Source organism: Nerophis ophidion, linkage group LG01 (genome assembly GCF_033978795.1).
Source record: "Nerophis ophidion isolate RoL-2023_Sa linkage group LG01, RoL_Noph_v1.0, whole genome shotgun sequence".
NCBI lineage: Eukaryota > Metazoa > Chordata > Actinopteri > Syngnathiformes > Syngnathidae > Nerophis > Nerophis ophidion.
In genome coordinates this window covers 77,849,671-77,867,709 of record NC_084611.1, presented here as the reverse complement: position 1 = coordinate 77,867,709, position 18,039 = coordinate 77,849,671, and the positions used below count along the sequence as shown (strand labels likewise).

Genomic DNA, 18,039 nt, shown 5'->3' with positions numbered 1-18,039 from the left:
CCCATCTCCCGAATTCGAAAGTCTCAAGGCTGGTGAGTATGCTCTAGTATATTCTGGACTAAAGTTGTGTGCCTACATTGTTTTAGTAGCTGTTGTTTTGAGGCATGTTTAAAAAAAATAAAACATAATGCGCTTTGTGAAAGTCAAAGTTTAGTATTTCCCAAAGTTGTAATGGGTAACAGGATTATCTCAGGGAGAGCATGTCCCAAATTCCAAGCTGTTTTGAGGAATGTAAAAAAAAAAAAAATAACAAAGCACTTTGTGACTTCAGTAATAATAATTATGGCAGTGCCATGTTGGCATTTTTTTCCATAACTGGAGTTGATGTTGTTCTCTTATTTTGGAAAACCTTGTTTTTGATTGATTGATTGAAACTTGTATTAGTAGATTGCACAGTACAGTACATATTCCGTACAATTGACCACTAAATGGTAACATCCGAATAAGTTTTTCAACTTTTTAAGTCGGGGTCCACGTTAATCAATTCATGGTAAAGTTACATTGTTTAATGCATCCAGCTGGGCATCACAAAAAAATTAGGCATAATAATGTGTCATTTCCACGACTGTATGTATCGGTATTGGTTGATATCGGAATCGGTAATCAAGAGTTGGACAATACCGGAATATTGGATATCGGCATAAAAGCCATTATCGGACATCTCTAGTTTAGTGTCGGCATTATTTTCACGGACCGGCCTTCCATGTGTGGCAGACAAATATAGCAAATAAGTGCATGAAAAATTAATACATAAAAAAACTCAGCATAACATTGAATTAGTGGGACCCCCTTGCCTTTTCCTTTTGCAAAAAAACCCTCTTTTTAGACTTTAGTTTTTATACTCATTTTTGCAAGTGGTAGGCTTTTTTTGGCTTTAATATCTGATGGGTTATAGGTGATAGATCACATTCAAGGACAAGAGCATGGAGATCTCGGGGGATGATGCCAAAAAAGACACAATCTTTCTTGAGGCTTGTGATTGATTCTTCATCTAAACGGGCTTACCTGAGCGTCCCGTCAGTCGGCATCCCAGCGAGAGTGGAAAATGTACAGTAAGGGTTTATTCAATTATGCTTTATTATGGTTAATTTTTATGTTAGTATAGTGTTTCAATAACCCCGCATCCGTTTAGGGCTCAACTTCTGAAACTTATTGCTTATCCTCTTCGTGTTCGGGCTCAAAAATATAATGTTCTGGATTCAGATGTCCGATAATGGCTTTTTTGCCGACATCCGATATTCCGATATTGTCCAACTCTTAATTACCGATTCCGATATCAACCGATACAGATACATACAGTCGTGGAATTAACACATTATTATGCTTAATTTCATTGTGATCCTCCGCTGGATGCATTAAACAATGTAACAAGGTTTTCCAAAATAAATCAACTCAAGTTATGGAAAAAAATGCCAACCTTGCACTGCCATATTTATTATTGAAGTCACCAAGTGCTTTACTTTTTTTAACATGCCTCAAAACAACAGCTTGAAATTTGGGACATGCTCTCTCTGAAAGAGCATGAGGAGGTTGAGGTGGGCGGTGTTGGGGGGGGCGTGGTTGAGGTGGGGTGGTAGGGGTTAGCGGGGGGGTGTATATTGTAGTGTCCCTAAAGACTTAGTGTTGCAAAAGGTTCTGGGTATTTGTTCTGTTGTGTTTATGTTGTGTTTATGTTGTGTTACGGTGCGGATGTTCTCCCGAAATGTGTTTGTCATTCTTGTTTGGTGTGGGTTCACAGTGTGGCGCATATTTGTAACAGTGTCAAAGTTGCTTATACGGCCACCCTCAGTGTGACCTGTATGGCTGTTGACCAAGTATGCGTTGCAGTCACTTGTGTGTGAAAAGCCATAGATTTTATGAGATTGGGCTGACACGCAAATGCAGTGCCTTTATGGCACACCCCTAATATTGTAGTCTGGGTGTAAATCAGGAGAAATTCGGGAGAATGGTTGCCCCGGGACATTTTCGGGAGGGGCACTGAAATTCGTGAGTCTCCCGGAAAAATCGGGAGGGTTGGCAAGTATGACTGGGAGACACAATTGCTCTGTACTTCTCCCTACATCTGTGTGCCACTCTATACAGAGGCGTTTTAAAAAGTCATAAATTTTAGTTTTTGAAACGGATACTGATAATTTTCGATATTACATTTTAAAGCATTTATCGGAAATCTCTAGTTCTGGATCATAATTTTTCCCCCAAAAATGGTTGTTGGCGCTCACAATGTCTCTACTTGATTAGCATTGTTGTTGATGGGGAAAGGATCTATATATATATATATATATATATATATATATATATATATATATATATGTATATATATATATATATGTAAATACATGTGTGTGTGTGTGTTTGTGTGTGTGTGTGTGTGTGTGTGTGTGCGTGTGTTTTTCCATTAGTCCTTTACTTTAAGGTAGACTGTTTTAAAGGTTTACATAGAATTGCCATTTTGTACAAAACAAATTATAGCACCTTATCACCTAAGAACTTACTTATTAAAGAAACAGCAACACTCTTTTGAGTGTGGCAATTTTTGGGAAATTCCTCACTCTGTCGTGATACGTTGACAGTTATAAAAAAAACAAGGGAGGGAAAAGCAGGTCTGGTGCAATAAGCCGAGTGGGCTGGTGTTTGTCACAAGTGTGTACTGTAGGTGTCTGTTTCAGCCGCCACACCCACCTGCAACATCGCCATGCACACCCCTCACTCATACACGCACACACACACATGATTGTGTTATGCTGTCAGACAATACCAGAGGAATGTGGAAGAGCATAGAGAGTAAGGCAATGCCAGTTGATCCGACTGTACAAAACTATGCACGTCAAAGTGAAACAGTGAATCTGCAGTTGTGATACCACCATGTGGCACGTGTAATATCAATAACCATTCAATGGTGATAAACTAATACGCATAATGGTAATATCAAATAGATATGTAAAGCTTTTGGAATGACGTTCATATTTAAATAATTTAAAAAAAAACATTGAAAATGAACATTTAAGAATAGTTAATTGTAAGTAAAACAGTGCTGATGATAGTAACACAATAATAATAATATTATTAATAATAGTAATAAATGTAAAATAATATATTTGCATAAAAAGGTCTGTTTTACAATATATTACTTTTATAATAATTGTGATTAATCTATTATTCATAATAATAAAAATGTATAACACATGATAAAACTTTTTTTTAAATTAAATACATACTTCCAAAGTAAATGAATACATATTGAAAATTAAAAATATTTTAGGATATTGTATGGTAAATATTATAACAATAGTAATGATGGTAATGATTATATATAGCTGCATAAAACGTTTCACAGGGTATTCATTTATATTTTTTTTATCCATCCATCCATCCATTTTCTACCGCTTATTCCCTTCCGGGGTCGCGGGGGGCGCTGAGATAGGCTACAATCGGGCGGAAGGCGGGGTACACCCTGGACAAGTCGCCACCTCATCGCAGGGCCAACACAGATAGACAGACAACATTCACACTCACATTCACACACTAGGGCCAATTTAGTGTCGCCAATTTAACAAATTCAAAATATTAATAACAATGATCATTATACAATATTATATAATACGTAATAATGACAATAAAATAAAGCAGTCAATATAAAAGCATACAATAAGATATATATTTCAATAATAAATATATCAATCAATCAATGTTTATTTATATAGCCCTAAATCACAAATGTCTCAAAGGACTGTACAAACCATTACGACTACGACATCCTCGGAAGAACCCACAAAAGGGCAAGGAAAATTCACACCCAGTGGGCAGGGAGAATTCACAGCCAGTGGGACGCCAGTGACAATGCTGACTATGAGAAACCTTGGAGAAGACCTCAGAAGTGGGCAACTCCCCCAAATAAATATTAAAAAACAATATAATAAAGAATGGTTTCTATAAGTATAATAATGTAACAAAAACACAATTAAGAATACCACTAATAATAACTACATATAATATAACTTCAAAATAAAAATATCTGTTTTACAGTGTATTCATTTATTTAATCTTATTAATAATAATATCTCAGCTACAATCGGGCGGAAGGCGGGGTACACCCTGGACAAGTCGCCACATCATTTGACAGTTTACCTATTCAATTAATTTTACATGAAACACATCATCTAAGCCCTAATTTAAGCATACATCTGCACACTGATATTCAACCTAGTTACATTTATTCAAGTCAGGCCACTGATGCCTCATTACATCTGCCAGTATGGCATATTCTACGGACGCTGTTTGTCCGTTTCAAACATGTTTGACAAGTTTCACCAAGAAACATCACATGCTCACAATTTTAAATCCCCAAAAAGGTGTAGGAACAAGTAGCAACTCTTTTTAATCAGCAGAACAATTAACAGATTACTTTTTATATGTAACTAATTAGAAAAAGTGGTGCAGTCCCTAAAAAATACTAACTTTGTGTTAGGGTTGTACGGTACACCGGTATTAGTATAGTACATCGATACTGATGAATAATTTTCGGTACTAGACTGCCTCTGAAAAGTACCGGTCCCCCACGCCCTCATCGTTGTCATGTTGTGTCATTGCTGGTTTACAAGCAGAGGAGCATTTTCGGCAGCGCACAATCACCGAGTACTTACCAGCAGACACAGTATGTAGACAGAAAAGGGAGAACGGATGCATTTTGCCTTAAAATCTAATGACAAAGGGGAAGATATAACACTGAAACACCCTCAGGAAGTGGTGCTCTAATACATGGTGAGCTAGCTAGTGACTAAAGTATCTGTTTTAGATACAGTGGGGCAAAAAAGTATTTAGTCAGCCAGGGATTGTGCAAGTTCTCCCACTTAAAATAATGACAGAGGTCTGTAATTTTCATCATAGGTACACTTCAACTGTGAGAGACAGAATGTGAAAAAAAAATCCACAGTAGGTATGGTGTTCTTGGGATGCAACTAAGTATTCTTCTTCCTCCAAACACGACGAGTTGGATTTATACCAAAAAGTTCTATTTTGATTTCATCTGACCACATGACATTCTCCCAATCCTCTGCTGTATCATCCATGTATCCATGTTGGTATAAACGCAACTTGTCGTGTTTGGAGGAAGAAGAATACTGAGTTGCATCCCAAGAACACCATACCTACTGTGAAGCATGGGGGTGGAAACATGATGCTTTGGGACTGTTTTTCTGCTAGGGGGACAGGACGATATATCCATGTATCGTGAGATTTTGAGCCAAAACCTCCTTCCATCAGTGAGAGCTTTGAATGGTTGACCAAATACATATTTTCCACCATAATTTATAAATAAATTATTTAAAATTCCTACAATGTGAAATCCTGGATTTTTTTTTTTTCACATTCTGTCTCTCACAGTTGAAGTGTACCTATGATGAAAATTACAGACCTCTGTCATCATTTTAAGTGGGAGAACTTGCACAATCGGTGGCTGACTAAACACTGTTTTGCCCCACTGTACTTCTAAATCACTAATCCTCGCCTCCATGGCGACAAATAAAGTACGTTTCTTACAAGTATCATCCCTGCAGGACAAGGAATAGCTAAACATGCTTCACTACGCACCATAGCTCACCGGAGTTAAAATGTAAACAAACGCCATTGACATCCACTGTAATGAGACCAAATACAGGAGCGATACTACTATCATTACGTCGCTATTTTTTGGCATCACATCTTCTTTAGTTTTTTTCAAATGTATATTATGTTTATAAACTCAGGAAATATGTCCCTGGACACATGAGGACTTTAAATATGACCAATGTACGATCCTGTAACGACTTGGTATCGGATTGATACTCAAATTTGTGGTATCAGCCAAAACTAATGTAAAGTACCCAAACAACAGAAGCATGAGTCATTATTACATTTTAACAGAAGTGTAGATAGAACATGTTCAAAGAGGAAGTAAGCCGATATTAACAGTAAATGAACAAGTAGATTAATAATTAATTTTCTACCACTTGTCCTTAATAATTTGGACAAAATAATAGAATGGAAAATGACACAATATGTTACTGCATACGTTAGCAGACTAATTAGGAGCCTTTGTTTGTTTACTTACCCCTAAAATACACGTTATCTAGTATGTTTACAATTTTATTTAAGGACAAACTTGCAATAAGAAACATATGTTTAATGTACCCTAAGATTTTTGGGTTAAAATAAAGCCAATAATGCAATTTTTTGTGGTCTCCTTTATTTAGAAAAGTATCGAAAAGTACCAAAAAGTATGGAAATAATTTCAGTACCGGTAAATATTGGTATCGGGACAATACTCCTTTGTGTGTGGAACACGAGAGTGGGTTACTGTGCCTTGACCAAGCAGGTGTACATATATCCAGGATGCACATACAGTAGGGAAGCCCATGAATGGGAGGGGTGGATGCATGTATGATTGGCGAAATGAAAGGACTGTGCGTGGGGAGAACTAAGGTGTGTGTGCATGTGTGCAAAAAGAGAGAGGGAGTGTGTGTGTGTGTGTGTGTGAGAGAGAGGGAGAGAGAAGTAGAGTTTGACAGTGTACGCGTGGCAGTGTTTATTAGAAACCAAAACACAAGTGAGAGCCCAACCCAGCCCAGGCAGCAGAAAGATGGCAGTGTGCAGGAAAACAACAACTCCTCCCCTCACTCACTCATGGACCACTCACACTAACATGCAAAGGAGGAGCACACACACACACAGAGAGAGAGAGAGAGAGAGAGAGAGGGAGAAAAGGAGCAGGTAGATTTACCTATTGTTCTGACTTTTTCTGTTAATTGGCGATGCTTTCGTCTTCTTCCTGGAGAAGTCGCTACTGTAGGGTAAAACCGAGGCATAACCGTGCTCTGCCTCTATGGAAACAGAAGGAAAAAAAAGACACATGCATTTCAGCAAAGTGGATGCAAAGTCAATAATAAATGGATCGTGAGCTGTGGTTGCAGCCCATAAACACGTATGCAACGTGCATCCACAGTGGCGCACCGATGCAAAAACATTCGGTCATAGTTAAGAAGATGCTTATTCATGTAAAAAAAAAAAAAAACATAAGCTGCCAATATTTTTGCTCCACGTTCCATTGTTCACACACAGTGACATCATACCTGCGCCACATAACTGTCGAGTCAAACTTCATTATTATTTTTTTAATAACAAGCGAGCATTCCGTCCGAGTTATAACCTAATCGTGGTCGTGTTGTCAATTAAGCTCCAAAAATACCTCTGTCTCTTCTCTCCAAGTACTCTGCAGCCTCCAGCAGAATTAACAGCGAATTAAGTTCCATCTCGTTTTGTCTTTAAAAAAAAAAAAAAAAAGGAGACAGTATGTTTGCAAGTTTACTTGAACTGTTGGAAATGTTGAATTGAATTTAAAGAAAAAAAATGTTTCAGTCCCGGTGGTTTAATCAGTTCTGACTCTTGGCGACTCCAAACTACAGTAGCAACAACATTCAGAGCCGAACTAAAAGTCGGCGAAGTGAGTGATGGCTGCCTTGTCCAATAGTCAGAAGGAAGAGGCGGGCGTTTAGTGTACATGTGAACCAATGAACGGGCAAAGGTATATTAGCCGGGGATTTGATTGGCTCAGCGGTGTTAAAGTAATCCGGGACATACCCTAGCAACAGCCCGCCTTTTTGCTCATGCTTGGTATGACGTGTGGTAAAGCGACCGGTGATTGGCTACCAGCAAGAGTGGGCGTGTCCCACAGCTGAAACTAGGCTCTGTTGTTTTGGTTACCAAACTTCTCAAGAGTGCATGTCTGACTTCAGACCGGAAGTGAAGTGTTTGTAGCGAGGCTGAACGTTGCAGGGAATGTTTTTTTTTTTTTTTTTTAAATGCAACTTTTTATATATGCTTTGGAGAAGACCCAACTGGAAATTGCTCATGAGTTCTGCAGGCTGTATTAAAAAGATGTATTGTTATTTGCAGGGGAAGTACAATAAAAAAAAAATGGGAAGGCACACAATAGCACACATATGTTTTTAATTCAAAGTAGGCCTATCATTGTGTCTTTTTCCTCCTGGTCATAGCAGGATGTTGTTTAATTGCAACCCCTTCAAAACAAAATATTCCAAAAAAAAGGAATTTTTGCCTCTTTGAGCTGTAATTTGACCCCCTTAAAGGCCTACTGAAACCCACTACTACCGACCACGCATTCTGATAGTTTATATATCAATGATGAAATATTAACATTGCAACATATGCCAATACGGCCTTTTTAGTTTACTAAATTACAATTTTAAATTTACCGTGAGTTTCGTCTTCCAAACGTCGTGTAATGTAGGATGACCATATTCTGAAATCCCAAAAAGAGGACACATATGCGTGCCAAGGCGGTGAACATTTGCCAATGATACTTGAACTTGCTTTATAAATAATATATTTATTTAAATAAAGCATTTTTTCTCCTCTGTTAACAGTATAACAAAATAAGTCACACTTATATTATGTAACATTCACAGTTTTAGAAAAAGTACAGAGGAAGCAATATTGGAAATAACCTCTTGTATACAATATACACATAAATAATGCCTCAAAACAGGTTATTTATATTTAAACAAAAAACAGGTCTTTAAAATGTCTCTTCTCAGTCTAGTGGACCATTCTAATATAAAAAAATACAAATAATGCCTCAAAACATTTGAAACAAAAACAGATGTTCTCAGAGAATACGCCATAGGTGAAGGGTATTTCACAAATCAGTTAAAACAAACAAAAACAGAGGTAGCATTTCTGAGCCAATTATTTTAGGCTTACGTAAAAAAAATTATTTAAAAAAATAATGCAGAGTCAACATTTAAAACAAAAAAAGGACCTTTCCCGGCAAAACTCGAACCAGCACTTCCTGTCAACAGCGTCACTTCCCTATCTTCCCCGGAAGTCCCGCCCCCCAGCCAATGCCATTGGCCAACACCCCATAGCCAGCCGCTACAATATTTACAGCTAGAATTCACCAACTCGAGTAATATATATATACAGTAACTTAACCCTGGACGTACATTGAAAATACACGCAACCCTAATTCAAAATGCCAGACAATTGAGGCATTTAAAAAAAAAAACGCCCGGACACCCCCGCAAAAGAGGACATGTCCGGGGAAAAGAGGACGTATGGTCAGATTAGTGTAATGATGACGTGTACGCAAGACATCACACACAGCTAAATGTCGTCTGCTTTAACGGCATAATTATACAGTTTTTTGGACATCTGTGTTGCTGAATCTTTTGCAATTTGTTCAATTAATATTGGAGAAGTCACAGTAGAAAGATGGAGTTGGGAAGCTTTAACCTTTAGCCACACAAACACACGGTGATTCCTTGTTTAAAATTCCTGGAGGTGAAACTTTCCAATGGATCAGAGCGCGGTCAAGAGAACATGGATCCCGACCACATGTCAACCAGTTGGTTTCGGTGAGAAAATTGTGGTTAAAAAGTCAGTTCTTACCGGAGAAAAGCTGAGCTTGTGCCGTCCGTAGCTGCCATCGACTCCCTTGCCGTCGACACTGCGCGTCAAGACACCCGCAGAGACACCCTTCCGACTATCAGGTACTATTAAACTCACTCAAACACTAGCAACCCAATAGAAAGATAAGGGATTTCCCAGAATTAACCTGGTAAATGTGTCTAAAAACATCGGAATCTGTCCCAATGAAATCGTTTTTTTTTTTTTTTTTTCTAGTCCGTCGCTACCAATATCTTCAAACACAAATCTTTCATCCTCGCTCAAATTAATGGGGAAATTGTCGTTTTCTCCGTCCGAATAGCACTTTTTGTTGGAGGCTCCCATTAAAAACAATGTGAATATGTGAGGAGCCATCAAACATGTGACGCCATCGTCTGCTACTTCCGCTAGAGGCAGGGCATTTCTCTCAGCACCGAAAGTTGTGAACTTTATCAGGGATTTTCTCTACTAAATCCTTTTGGCAAAAATATGGCATTACGCGAAATGATCAAGTATGACACATAGAATGGACCTGCTATCCCCGTTTAAAAAAGAAAATCTCATTTCAGTAGGCCTTTAAAATGCTTCAAAACTCACCAAACTGGACACACACAACAGGACTGGCGAAAATTGCGATCTAATGAAAAAAAGCAAACCCCAAAACTCTAAATTGCGCTCTAGCGCCCCCTAGGAATAAAACACAGACAAAACTACTCCTAGGACGAAAACACAGACAAAACTGCTTGTAATTTCGGGTAGGAATGTCGGAGGGACATGAAACAAAAACCTCTATGTAGGTCTCACTTATACCTACATTTTAATAATCAACATTCTTCAGCAAAAATCAACAGGAATTTGGCAAAAACCCCTTCAAAACAAAATTTCCCGAAAAAAACGTCATTTTTTTGCCAGTGTGTCGATGTTAAGATAATACGCCGAGTTGGTAAGTCTATCTGTTTGCTAATAGTAGCTACTATCTATCCATCTTCTAATGTTTATCCGGGTTTGGGTCGCGGGGGCAGCAGCCAAAGCGGTCCGGTCCATTACTGCTTGCAAATTTAATTTTTATTGTATTTGTATTGTGAATATACAGTAATTCTTATGTTATCACTGCATCACTACTATTTGATTGGTTAAGAACTTTTTTTTATTTTTTTTTATGTGTTGGCCCTGCGATGAAGTGGCAACTTTAAGCTACGAACTATGGGAGACCGGACTTTCTGCTTCACTGCTCCCAGTCTGTGGAACACTCTCCCTGACCCCCTGAGGGCACCTCAGACTGTGGATACTTTTAAAAAAACGCTTAAAGGCCTACTGAAACCCACTACTACCGATCACGCAGTCTGATAGTTTATATATCAATGATGAAATATTAACATTGCAACACATGCCAGGACGGCCGGTTTAGTTTACTAAATTCCAACTTTAAATTTCCCGCGGAGTTTCATGTTGAAAATGTTGCGGAATGACGACGCGTATGATGACGCGTGTTTGTGACGTCTTGGGTTGTAGTGCACAAATTAGCCCAGCACCACACACGGCTAAAAGTCGTCTCATTTCATCGCATAATTACACAGTAATTTGGAAATATGTGTTAGTGAATCTTTTGCAATTTGTTCAATTAATAATGGGGACTATAAAGAAGAATATTGTTTGTGGAAAGCAATGGATTGCAGCAGCCTTTAGCACCGAAACACAGCCGGTGTTTCTTTGTTTGTTGTGAAGCTTTAACACAGAGCGGTCAAGCAGACCTGGTTCTCTCCGTCAACCAGCAAGTTTTTGGATGGGAAAATTATGATATCAAGTCGGCTCTTACCGGAGACTTCAGTGGATTATGGGACCTCGTCCTGTAGCTGTCAAAAAGGCAGCTGTGATCTTGGCTCCTCTGCTTCTCTCAGAGACACTGGCGTTCACAGCAGCCATCCGACTTTTAGGTATGACTTTATAATCTCACTAAAATACTATTAACACAATAAGCAGATAAGGGATTTTCCAGAATTATCCTAGTAAATGTGTCTAATTACATCTGAAATGCTCCCACTGACGCCGCCCGGAGCCGTCGCTTTTTTTTTTTTTTTTTTTTTTTTTTTTTTTGGTGCCTCACTCTAACTTTCCTCATCCACAAATCTTTCATCCTCGCTCAAATTAATGGGAAAATCGTTGCTTTCTCGGTCCGAATAGCTCTTGTTGCTGGAGGCTATGATTATGTGACGATGTGAGGAGCTCCACAACCCGTGATATCACGCGCACATCGTCTGCTACTTCCGGTAAAGACAAGCCTTTTTTTATTAGCGACCAAAAGTTGCAAACTTTATCGTCGATGTTCTCTACAAAATACTTTCAGCAAAAATATGGCAATATCGCGAAATGATCAAGTATAACACATAGAATGGACCAGCTATCCCGGTTTAAATAAGAAAATCTAATTTCAGTAGGCCTTTAAAAACCCTTCTTTTTAAAAAAGCCTTTTTTTAGATATTCATGCTGGTTCTAGCTATTAGGCTGTTTCTAGTTTTATATTTTATTTATTTTATTATCTTTTTATTATTATTATTATTACTATTTTTTTTACACTGTGGCACTTTGAGGTTTGTTGCTCAACGTAAAGTGCTTTTTTTACAAATATATATATATATATATATAGTATCCTTACCTTCCTTACACTTTCGATCCTGTGTAACTGAGCTACTATGTGAAACAATTTGCCTTGTGGATCAATAAAGTTTGTCTAGGTTTAATGAATGAATGAATGAATATGTCTGCCAATATGGAAGATTATATATCCAGTGTTTCTCTTAACTGGACTTTCAGACAAAGTGGAAGCGATCGTACAAATTGAGTATAGTGCATGTACTTCACATACAAATACAAGAAGGTAAAAAAAACACATGGGACCGAGAAGTATTTAATGATAGTATTCTGAAAGTAGATTACTCATTTCTTGTTCTTGTTATCACCTTGATGAGCTACCTGTATTACCAGTGATAAAGGGATATGAATTTAAGTTCATTTGGTGTAAAGGTCACAGCATGTATAATGCATCTGTTTCTTTTTGACAGTGCTTGAATGTATAATAGACTGTATTTATATTATTCACATGTGAATAATGCTGTATAATAGATTGTATTTATATTATTCACGCGTGAATAATGCTGTATAATAGACTGTATTATACACTGTGGTGCTGAATTTCCCTCAGGGATCAATAAAGTACCTTCTATTCTATTCTATTCTATTACATAATTCAGACCTAAAAAACACCAATGAGGTCACAATAAAATGAAATAAATTGTTAGTTGATTGAAGTCCAAAGCCATAAAATGTTAGGTTTCGATCTTGATAATAGGCCACAACATGCCTATAAAAGTGTATGAATCATGATTATTGGAATGGCATGGAAATCTCAGCAACATTGCCTGTTAAATTCCTTTTTTTTTTTTTTTTGGAATTTTGCCCATCATTCACAATTTGTTGCATTCTAATTTGTAATAATCTGCTCGTTCTAGATGGCTATCAATGTTGCCAATAAGGGCAATCCATTCAGCCTCTAAATTACGCTGAAAAAAACGCTACCAAAACGGCCATCAATACTTCATTTGTGTTCTGTAACCTGCTTAACATCCGAGCTGTGGCGAGATTGTTATTGTAAGAGCGAACGCTGAGGAACTCTTTTTCTAGCGTAGTAACACATGGCCTTGCTAACAGAGACGTAAGCAAAAGGTAAGTTTGTAACGCACAACACAATGCGACAGGACTCCAATCTGCACTGATTGAAAAACATGAACAATCATATTTAAATACACTAGAGTGCCAAAAGTATTTGGCCACCTGCCTTGACTTACGTATGAACTTGAAGTGGCATCCCATTCCTAACCCATTGGGTTCAGATTTGATATCGGTCCACCTTTTGCAGCTATTAAAGATTCAACTCTTCTGGGAAGGCTGTCCACAAGGTTGCGGAGTTTGTTTATAGGAATGTTTGACCATTCTTCCAAAAGCGCACCGGTGAGGTCACACACTGATGTTGGTCGAGAAGGCCTGGCTCTCAGTCTCCGTTCTAGTTCATCCCAAAGGTGTTCTATCGGGTTCAGGTTAGGACTCTGTGCAGGACAGTCAAGTTCATCCACACCAGACTCTGTCATCCATGTCTTTATGGACCTTGCTTTGTGCACAGATGCTGAACCCATAGCGTTCAATATGATGTCAATCCACCTTTTGCAGCTATTACAGATCAAACTCTTCTGGGAAGGCTGTCCACAAGATTGCGGAGTGTGTTTATAAGAATTTTCCACCATTCTTCCAAAAGCGCATTGGTGAGGTCACACACTGATGTTGGTCGAGAAGGCCTGGCTCTCAGTCTCCATTTGAATTAATCCCAAAAGGGGTTCTGGTCAGGACTCTCTGCAGGCCAGTCAAGTTCATCCACACCAGAGTCTGTCATCCATGTCTTTGTGGACCTTGCTTTGTGCACTGGTGCACAGTCATGTTGGAAGAGGGGCCCGCTCCAAACTGTTCCCACACTGTTGGGAGCATGGAATTATACAAAATGTTTCTCGTATCCTGGAGCATTCAAAGTTCCTTTCCCTGGATCTAAGGGGCCAAGCCCAACTCCTAAAAAACAACCCCACACCATAATTCCTTCTGCACCAAATTTCACACTGGGCACAATGCAGTCCGAAATGTAGCGTTCTCCTGGCAACCTCCAAACCCAGACCCGTCTATCAGATTTCCAGATGGAAAAGCGTGACCGATCAGTCCAGAGAAGGCATCTCCACTGCTGTAGAGTCCAGTGGTGACATGCTTTACACCACTGCATCTGACGCTTTGCATTGGTCTTGGTGATGTAGGGCTTAGATGCAGCTGCACGGCCATGGAAACCCATTCCGTGAAGCTCTCTGCGTACTGTACGTGGGTTAATTGGAAGGTCATCTGAAGTTTGGAGCTCTGTAGCAACTGACTGTGCAGAAAAGTCTTTGCACTATGTGCTTCAGCTTCCGCTGACCCCTCTCTGGCAGTTTATGTGGCCTACCTCTTCGTAGCTGAGTTGCTGTTGTTTCCAAACTCTTCCATTTTCTTATAATAAAGGTGACTTTGAAATATTTAGGAGCGAGGAAATTTCACGACTGGATTTGTTGCACAGGTGGCATCCTATGACAGTTCCACGCTGGAAAACACTGAGCTCCTGAGAGCGGGCCATTCTTTCACAAATGTTTGTAGAAACAGTCTCCATGCCTAAGTGCTTGATTATATACATCTGTATGAGAATCAAGGGATTTAGAGATGCGCGGATAGGCAATTATATCATCCGCAACCGCATCACCAAAGTCGTCATCCACCCGCCGTCCACCCGAACCAACATTTTATCAGAACTGCAACCGCCCGCCACCCGCCCGTCGAAATACATCAGAGGTCGGCCACCTTTACAACTCAAAATATTATTTTAACCCGTTTCGGAGTATAGACGACAATGGGAGCCGCAAACGTTCTCGCGAATATCCAATGGTGTTCATCCTGATGACAAGAATAAGGGCATGCTTTGGAGCCATTGACTTTGACACCTTCAACAGCATGTACAAACCGATTGTTAATCCGGCAGCATGTTGTTTGCAGCTTACGCAATCTCACGTACAAGATTGAAAAGCATACCGGGTGATACAGAGTACACTGATGGTTGTGATGAAAACAACTTTGACACTTTAATATGTGCCACACTGTGAAGCCACACCACACAAGACTGACAAAACACATTTCGGGAGAACATCCTCACAGTAACACAACATAACACAACAAATACCCAGAATCCTTTGCATCCCTGACACATCCTGAATATATTTTACACCCCCGCACCCACCAACCCCGCCCACCTTACCGACGCACGGGGGTGGGGGGGGGGGGGGTGTTTGCTGCTAGCGAGTGTATAAAATAGTCAGGAAGTGCCAGGGATGCAAGGGATTCTGGGTATTTGTTGTGTTGCGTTTATGTTGTGTTACTGTGAGGATGTTCTCCCGAAATGTGTTTGTCATTCTTGTGTGGTGTGGCTTCACAGCGTGGCGCATATTAGTAAGAGTGTTAAAATTGTTTATATCACAACCATTAGTGTACTCTGCGTCACCCAGTATGCCTTGCAGTCGTGTGCGTGTTGCTGACAGACAACACGTTGCTGTACTGACAAGCAAATCGTACCTGCTGTTGAAGGCTACAAAGCCAATGGCTTCATAGCACGCCTTAATACTTACTAATTGGGTGACTACCGGCAGTCATTCTAGAGAATATTTACGCCTGCTATTGTCTCCTTCGCTTTGCGACACGGGTCTTAAATAGTTTTTTGTGTAACGCCGGTTCGGCATCGTGGTACCGGGTTCGATTCCCTCGTGGATGCGTCAAACGAAGAACACAACAAAGGTAGGATCTAACAAATTTATTAACAAAGGGTGAGCTCCGAACAAAAACACCGGAGCTAATAAAAAGGGAAACAAAAGACGTTAGCGTGAAAGCTAGGAAATATAAAGAACCAAGACTTGGCATGAAGGCATAAAAAGTAAAAACAAAGATGATAGCATGTGAGCTAAAGATGCCTAGGTGGCTGAGCTAATGAGCTAGCGAGAAAAGCATACCTGACGTTACGTTGCGTGAAAACAAACTAGAGTCCCAGAAAGAATAAACAGAAGAGGCTGGCTTATAAAGGGAAGGTGATTAGCAGAAAACAGGTGTGCAGAAACCGGGAGTAACAGCTGAAACTAATAAGTAACCATGGTGATGGACTAAACGGGAAATAAACGGATCAAACGGAGAACGAGAACAAAGATGGAAAAATAAACAATAATATTTGAAGATCCGAGACACGGATCGCAACACTTTGAATGGTAAAGGATACCGATCCCCGAATCATGTATAGCAAATATTTCCGAATGGTTCAACCGCCACCCGCCCGAATCTAATTAGAATCTATTTTTTCGTCATCTTACCCGCCCGACCCGCGGTTTATCCGCGGACTCCTTGGATGAGACCGCAAACCGCGCATCTCTAAAGGGATTAGGACACTTGATTCTGATCAATTCGATTGGTGGCCAAATACTTTTGGCAATATAGTGTATATACTTACAGTGTTGTTGAGAGAGGGTTTCTAAATTGTTTCAGAGGGACGTGATGGCTTTTCCGTTTTTGTTATCTTTAGAATCCTAAAAAAGAAATAACGTGCGTTCTTGTCTTTCATAATTATTGTGAATGACAGGCAAAATTCCCCCCAAAAGTGCAGTTCTCTTCCAAACGCGGGTCGCTCTGGTTGGCAGATGTTTGCGTCTTACTTTGTTGGACCACATTCCGAGAAACTCCAAACAACTTTAAGTATAAGCGATAAACAAAACACACACTTTTTGGGAGTTGTAGCTTTTTGTGGTCGGTTTGTCAAAGGCTGGAGGACTTTTTTTGACGGCGCTAATTGAATGTTGGCTTTGTTGATGTTGGTCGTTTGAAATGTTTGCAGGAGAGTTAAGTATGCACATGTAAACATGGCTCTGACATGTTGTCCGCCCTCTTTACAGTTTCACACGCTATGTCCGACTATGCCACCATGTAGCGTTAATAGGGCCCTATAATGCTAAACAAACTTTTCTTACCTCCTGTTGTGTATTCGGCATCTGGGCTGAAACATTGAACTCGAACTGCGGAAGCATTGTGGAGATATTTATAAAACAATCTTGCCTTAATTCATACTTCCCGGGAACAAGCTGTTTGGAATTTTCCCCATTGGTGACATTTTTGCCGTTTGTGACGTCAGCGGATTATCCATATTTGGTACGGATTCACCCAAAGTACAAACCCCGTTTCCATATGAGTTGGGCAATCAATCAATCAATCAATCAATCAATGTTTATTTATATAGCCCTAAATCACAAATGTCTCAAAGGACTGTACAAACCATTACGACTACGACATCCTCGGAAGAACCCATATAGGAGCAAGGAAAACTCACACCCAGTGGGACGCCGGTGACAATGCTGACTATGAGAAACCTTGGAGAGGACCTCAAATGTGGGCAACCCCCAAGGGGACCGAAAGCAATGGATGTCGAGCGGGTCTAACATGATACTGTGAAAGTTCAATCCATAGTGGCTCCAACACAGCCGCGAGAGTTCAGTTCAAAGCGGATCCAAGACAGCAGCGAGAGTCCCGTCCACAGGAAACCATCCCAAGTGGAGGCGGATCAGCATCGTAGAGATGTCCCCAACTGATACACAGTTGGGTCCATCCTGGGTCTCGACTTTGGACAGCCAGTACTTCATCCATGGTCATCGGACCGGACCCCCTCCACAAGGGAGGGCGGGACAGAGGAGAAAAAGAAAAGAAGCGGCAGATCAACTGGTCTAAGAAGGAGGTCTATTTAAAGGCTAGAGTATACAAATGAGTTTTAAGGTGAGACTTAAATGCTTCAACTGAGGTAGCATCTCGAACTGTTACTGGGAGGGATTTCCAGAGTACTGGAGCCCGAACGGAAAATGCTCTATAGCCCGCAGACTTTTTCTTGGGGTTTAGGAATCACTAATAAGCCGGAGTCTTTTGAACGCAGATTTCTTGCCGGGACATATGGTACAATACAATCGG

At 39.9% G+C, this 18,039-nt stretch overlaps 1 protein-coding gene across 1 annotated transcript in view; it reads right to left on the bottom strand.

The window, feature by feature from the left end:
* Nucleotides 1-7,460, bottom strand: part of mxd4 (MAX dimerization protein 4) — a 91,470-nt gene extending 84,010 nt beyond the window's left edge. The window contains exons 1-2 of the mRNA XM_061912305.1: nucleotides 7,220-7,460; nucleotides 6,755-6,854 (exon numbers count right to left, since the gene is read on the bottom strand). Of these exons, the coding sequence (XP_061768289.1) occupies nucleotides 6,755-6,854; nucleotides 7,220-7,283 (164 nt within the window). The 5' untranslated portion in view covers nucleotides 7,284-7,460. The remainder of the gene's footprint in view (nucleotides 1-6,754; nucleotides 6,855-7,219) is intronic.
* Between the last annotated feature and the right edge of the window lie 10,579 nt (nucleotides 7,461-18,039).